This window comes from Seriola lalandi, unplaced genomic scaffold (genome assembly GCF_002814215.2).
Source record: "Seriola lalandi dorsalis isolate HSWRI2012SDOR001 ecotype SW California unplaced genomic scaffold, Sedor1 jcf7180002054861, whole genome shotgun sequence".
Lineage (NCBI taxonomy): Eukaryota > Metazoa > Chordata > Actinopteri > Carangiformes > Carangidae > Seriola > Seriola lalandi.
The window spans coordinates 1,523,712-1,530,376 of NW_019525414.1; the positions used below are offsets into that span (position 1 = coordinate 1,523,712).

The 6,665-nt window shown below is 40.8% G+C and overlaps 1 protein-coding gene across 1 annotated transcript in view; it reads left to right on the top strand.

The window, feature by feature from the left end:
• The window catches only part of LOC111670652 (voltage-gated potassium channel subunit beta-2), a 26,742-nt gene that overhangs the window by 11,413 nt on the left and 8,664 nt on the right, over positions 1-6,665 (top strand). Inside the window, exons 4-5 of the mRNA XM_023427463.2 lie at positions 3,787-3,824; positions 5,374-5,454. Of these exons, the coding sequence (XP_023283231.1) occupies positions 3,787-3,824; positions 5,374-5,454 (119 nt within the window). The remainder of the gene's footprint in view (positions 1-3,786; positions 3,825-5,373; positions 5,455-6,665) is intronic.

Genomic DNA, 6,665 nt, shown 5'->3' on the forward strand with positions numbered 1-6,665 from the left:
TGGTCCTCATCCCCTTCCACACCTCTCTGGTGTTGTTGTTGCTGCAGCTTCCTCTCTACTTTCTTTTTGTAGTCCTCCTTCTCCTGCTTTAATCTCCTCTTCAGCTCATGTTGCACACACCTGAGCTTCTCCCTGTCTCCATCCCTGAAGGCCTCCTTTTTCTGCTTGAGGAGGGTCTTGATGTTACTGGTGATCCAGGGTTTGTTGTTTGGAAAGCAGGTTACAGTCCTTGCTGGTAGTACATCCCAATCCGTCCACTCAAAACAGTCTTTTAGAGACTCACTGGCCTCCAGGGTCCAGTTCCTGAATGAGCGGGTGGTTGCAGCCTGCCTCAGTACACAGGGCTTGTAGGAAGACTGAAGAAAAACTAGCTTATGATCTGATCTGTCAAGTGGTGGTAGAGCTGAAGCAGTGTAGGCCTCCTAGGTTTGTGTTACGCCCATAAAGTTGAGTACTCCAGGGTGACATACTTGAGTGTTTGTGAGGATAAACACCAAAGGCGCTGTGGGTGAACTGCCAACTAAATCAATAAAACCATCACAATAATCGCAACATAAAACAATAATTCAAAATCAAAATTACACTATTTCAAAAATACAATAAAACTATTCACCAAATATTTACAATGTTAATTTGATATTATTTGACTATTTACAATTATAATGTTCTGTAAAAATACAAATCATATATACATATAAAACAACACAGATTAATGAGTGGGCAATTGAATAAATATCTTATGTGCTGCACATACAACAGATCAAGTGTCTTGTTTTCCCTTGTGGGACAGTCAACATAGTGCATTGTTACAGCTTACATCGGATGAAACATGATATTATCACTATCAAAAAGCTAGAAAGCTCTGGATTCTCTTTTCCTATGAGGTACAGTGCTCTCCACAATGAAATAGAACTTTTTCATATTTGCCCTGTACTATGCCTGATTTGTTAAAGAAAGAAAAAAAGGTCTGACATCACAAAATGAGAGATTGGGTCAGATTTTGGTTGACTTATGCTGTTTGTATCCTTTTTTATCACTAGAAGAAGAGAGGAGGAGATGAGAGAAAATAGGGGGAAAGGAGGAGACAGTCAGACAAAGAGAGGCAGCCCCACAGAACTGGATTGGTGGAAGTGAGGCAGTATGTGTTTGCATATACCAATGAGTTACATTACGTAGGATAATGTCTTGATATTGTTGCTGCTGGCCCAGGAAAGCATTGTTGCAATCATGTGGTGTAAATCCTGTATGATGGAGGAAATCTACAGGTGTTGATATTGTACTTCAGGTTGTGATCATAGGCTGTAGCCTGTCAGTGTACATCCTGTATAAGCTACAGGTGTTTCCAATAATCAGTAGCCTATAATTCAAAACCTTGACTTGAACAACAATGGTAGCGTTGTGAGAGAACTCCCTCGGTACATAGAAAGGTCTAAGACCAACGGCCAACAGTTGAATATACCGACAGCAGAGCTTCTCCTTCACTGTGATATGATTGTTCACAAGCAGAACCAGTCCTCCACCTTAATGCTTCCCACCTCCTCTGGCGTGTCAGCGTGACCGCAATCTGAATATGATACAGACATGAAAAAATATAAACATATTTTTTAACCATTCTGGCTGCATGTGGAGACATTTTCAAAAATAAATAGATAAGATTTTAACGGCACTAGTACTCTGATACTGCTTATCGATCCGGTACTTAAACGGTACTCTTATCGATACTTTTTGAGGAAGAAAAAAAAAACTTGAACAAACAAAATATTTGTCACACGTGACCGTTTGGTTCTCTCCGCCATTGTTATCTAAAGGTAGGCTACGAGCTTGAGTTGGTGCGTGCGCTGCACTGTCTGGTGTGTGCGTGTGTGTGTGTGTGTGGTTGTGTGGCACTGGAACAACAGCCCCGCCCCCTGCAGGCAGAGAGAGAGCGCGCGACAGATCTCTCTTCTTCTGTGAGAATAGCAAAAATATGTCATACATAGACGGATATTTGACGGAGTTGGTGAAATAAATGTGCAAAATAACGTTTATCTAAAATCAACAACAAAAAAAAAACCGCGAATGCTCCTGTACCGATAGCAGAAGCCCGGGGCCCGTTCAATACCGGGGTTCGGTACCCAACCCTAAAAATAAATCAGGAATTAATTTATAATGAAAAGTAACTGCGTGATTCTCTGCGGTAGCTCAGTGACGTCGGCCGCCACAGTCACGTGACGCAGGCAGTGTGTTTCTGGCGTCACTCTGTCAGCTTCACCTTCACATACGACTACTACGCTCTCTCTCTCTCGCTCCACCACTCCAACCCTTTGCAAACAGCTATTCTTAAAGGAGCCACGCCTCTCGTGTACAACATTATCTTTATTGAAGTCAAATATTGATAAATCGCCTTCATGCATGGCTAAAAGTCACGCATCATCACTGTTGATGAGATACAAAAAAGTAGAAAATGCACAGCAAAATAACATTGTTAATATTTTTAGAAACCCCCCCAAAATTTCACAAATGATGTTTTATGTGCCACCCGCTCATGGCAAATTTTAACAACAGCATAAGATGGCAGATATTGATAAATTGGCCTTGCCCATATTCATCAATCAGTACAGAACGACAGGTCCAAGTCAAATTTCTCCCTGGGGACAATAAAGTATATATCTATCCATCATTAAAGCTATCCAACTTATGATATTGGTTAATACTTGCCCCCAGAGCATGTGTACCAAATCTGGTGAAATTCTGTCCACCAGGCATTCAGGCACACAGGCTAATAATAAAACGACTAACGTTAATGTGGGAGCTAGGCAGCAAACGCTATCAGTCCTGCCCGTCTGTAACGTTAATAGACAGTGTTAATTTAACAGGACAACAATGTTATTTGTATTTTTGGTGTTTGTGTCGCCCCCTATGGGTCAAACAGACGAATGGTTAATGAGTTATGGCCAATATTCACTAGGAACCACCATTTTCTATTACATTTTGGTTGATGGCAGCCATCTTTTCCAACCGATCTTGTGCATTTACAATAAAAATATGTCTCTCTGTCCAATCAACAGGAGGAAAAACAATAAGGTTCTATCCCTTTGGCATTAGAAATAGAATAATGATAATAAACAAACACAGACACGAAATAAAGTGATGCAAACACAGAAGGGTTCTAGCTCATCTGTCCACTAATCAGAAGGTCGTTGGCATGATCCCCAGCTCCTCCAGTCCATGTGTGAAAGCCCTGATGGCTGCTCCATAAGTGTGTGAATGGGTGAATGTAGCAAGTATTGTAAAGCGCTTAGAGTGGTTGGTAAGACTAGAAAAGCTCGCAGTCCATTTACCATTTAAATTTTACACTACATCCACCAACACAGTTTTAAAGTTTGCACTAGGAACATGGAGGACGTAAAGTGGAAAGTTCAATTGTGCCAGAAACACAGATTCCTTTTATGCCACAGGTCATCAACACAAACATTTTCAAACATTCACTAGCAAGAGGCCAAACTGCTCGCTCAGAGTTAGTGCCACAATTCTGCCTGCGAGTTCAAACCTTGTGTTAAACTACAGATTCTGTCTTCACTCATTCTTCTCACAGATCTGTGCACACTCTCAAATGTTGGCTTGCAAACTGAACAATACCCAGATTTGTTGCAGCTCAATAAGATTTTAATGTGTTACAATCTTCTATTGTTACTATAAATATCATTATTGTGTGCTGTGATCCCTGATCTTCTGCAGCAACACACACACACACACACACACACACACACACACATATACATTGTAATCATTTTTATTTTTGTGCAGGCACGTGGGTTACCTTTGGAGGACAGATAACGAATGAGGTAGGAGAGAACACCTACACACCTCTCTCATTTAATCCAGGCTCAATGAGAGAAGAGGTTCAACAAGTAAAGTGTGAATCTGTGTTTTCACAGACCAGAGCAGTGCTCTGATTGTCAGGAACTGGCCTCTGAAGCGGAAGATGCAATAAACTGGAAAAAGCAGGAAATGAGACTTGGGTTTGGCTTGAAACTTTAAACATGTTGAAATAATGTTTGATGTTTCTGCTGAATATGTCTTTGATGAACATTTACACAAATCATTGTAGCCATGCTAATAGCGCTCACCACCTGGGCCAGACTCAAATGTATGTATCTGCATATCTATTAGGGTTGTCAAAAAAATCGATACTCAGATACTAACTGATACTAAAAATTAGTATTGGATTAGATACACAGTATGGATACCAGCACTGCCGTCTTCGCCTCCTTCAGTTGACACAACTTCATACAGCAGCACTGCAGACAGGCAGGCACACCTGCTGGTGTCGCCAGCAAAAAAAACTGCATTAACATGTCAGGTGCTGCTGCTGCTGAAGGACCATCGCAACCTGTTTTAGTTGAAATTGGAAAAAGTGCCGCTTGGAATTATTTAGCATTATTATTTTACCTGGCCGGCAGCACCCAGTAACATTAGCTGTTTAACTAGATAACTAGACTATTTAACAGGATAACACAGTTATTTGTGTCTGAAAGGTGTTATTTTTTATTATTATTAAGTCCCAGATTGAAGCTGGGAAAAGTCAACCAGCAACTAGACAGAAACAGCGCGACCTACCCGACAACTCTATTTGATCAGCAACGAAAACATGGTGCCAAGTCACCAGGAGCACAGAAAATAAGCAGGGCTGTAGCTGAATACATTTGCATGTCATATATATATATATATATATATTGCATTACCTCAGACAACCTAAAAATAGTGTTCGAAATTCTATCATCGTGACAACCCTAATATCTATTGGATGAATTGCAATGAAATTAGATTTTGGCACCCACAGGATGAACTGTAAGAACTTGTCTTTTCATTTAGCATGATTATCCGGTCAAAAAGATTTGACCAAACACCTGACAACAGAGACAGAGTCAGTGTTTTTGAAGACTTACTAGTTACTTGGCTGTAAAGCTCCAAGTCAAGTCCACTGTCAAAGTAAGCAGCAAGTCCCAAGACAAGATCCAAGTCTCTAACCAAGTGACTATTGAATTAGGATGAATGGCAGCATGAGGCTAAATTTATTGGCTAGCAATAAATTTATACTCATACAAAAAAATGCACAGATGCCATTATCACACTGAATATGTCAAGGTTTGGGAATATGCCTGCCAATGCATTTTGACCCCAAACCATAACCAAACCATGTGCCACAACCTGAGGGGAGAATTTTACCAAAACGGCTCCATAGCTAACTAAGCCATTCCTGTAGCCATGGCAACGCTGTGGCAGAAAACAGGACATACTGTAGAGTGAAGCACTCTTGTCAGCAGGGCTTTGAGAAGATATTTTCACACATTGCTCATCTTTCTCTTTATCAACTCAAATTTACTGTTGAAGGTGGCAGAGGAGCTGATGAGCGTGGCGTATGAAAATGGAATCAATCTTTTTGACACGGCTGAAGTGTATAATGCCGGAAAGTAAGTATGGCTCTATTTAAACTAAGTTTCACTAATCCACATTCTGTAAAAGCATCTGGCTAAATCACAAATCTGACTGTAGCTGTCCTGGGCCCCGTTCATGTACCTGGTATTAATATGCATCTTGGGTAATCTAAGGACAAGTGGACAGTACGTCACTTCACACCTGGCATAATAATGTGCCTCCATGTGCGTCTCCGTGACCCATTGTGATCAAATTAAGACAAAACTGGTTAAAACCTCTCTGGACTTAAGTGTGTTAGCCAACATGATCAACAGTCCAGATCTGTGTGTAGGAGCCAAAATATGTTTTTGCTTATGTTTATATTTGCTTGGGCTGCACGTATCGCGTCACCATCGTCATCATTATCACCATCGTCTTTTCATCACTTTATTCTCACAGTCGGATCACATCAGGTTTTATAGTTTTGTGGAACAGCTCCTTGTCAGTCCTTTTTGATTTTCATTCAATAAACTTCACTAAAACGTCATCTGGTTTTTAGTATGATTTTGTGGACACGTCACAGACAAGAGCCGACTAAGTCTCTCAGCGGCCTTATGGAAAAGTAGTCGCTACACTGAGTTTAATACAAAATACTTAATGCTGAAGTCACTTTCAGCTCATTATTCCTTCTATCGTCCAGGAAAGGGTGTTCCATGTTATTGTTAAGTACCAACACTTTTCTCCCCTCTTCTGTTTTCCCTTCACGTTGGTGACAGCCAGCTCAGTATCACCGTGATGGAACTTCAAACATTCACTTAGATTCAAGGATGAATTGATTAGAATTTGGTCACAGGTCACAGGTCAACGATCAAGGTCACTGTGACATCATAATGTTCTGCAAAAACACTTCTGGACATTATTCAATGCTATAACTCAGGAAGTAGATTGTGACGGGTTTTCCTGCAACTAGGTTGGTGAGTGGAGGCATACAACTGCGAGGAGGTCATTCTAGTTTCTGGTTGTTGTTTAATATCAGGGAGAGAGGTTGGTCCCATCTAACCCAATACCGCCCCCCCCCCACCCCCAGGGGGGGGCGGGTGCTACTTTCTTTACATAATGTTGGTTTGTTTACAGATTATATTGCCTGTTCATTGTTTTGTTAATTAGTTAATTACAATACATTTCTAGACAAGTGGCTGTTGAGAAACAGGTAAAGGGACAAATTGTACCTTATTCAGTGTGTTTTTATATATTAAAGAAACATCACC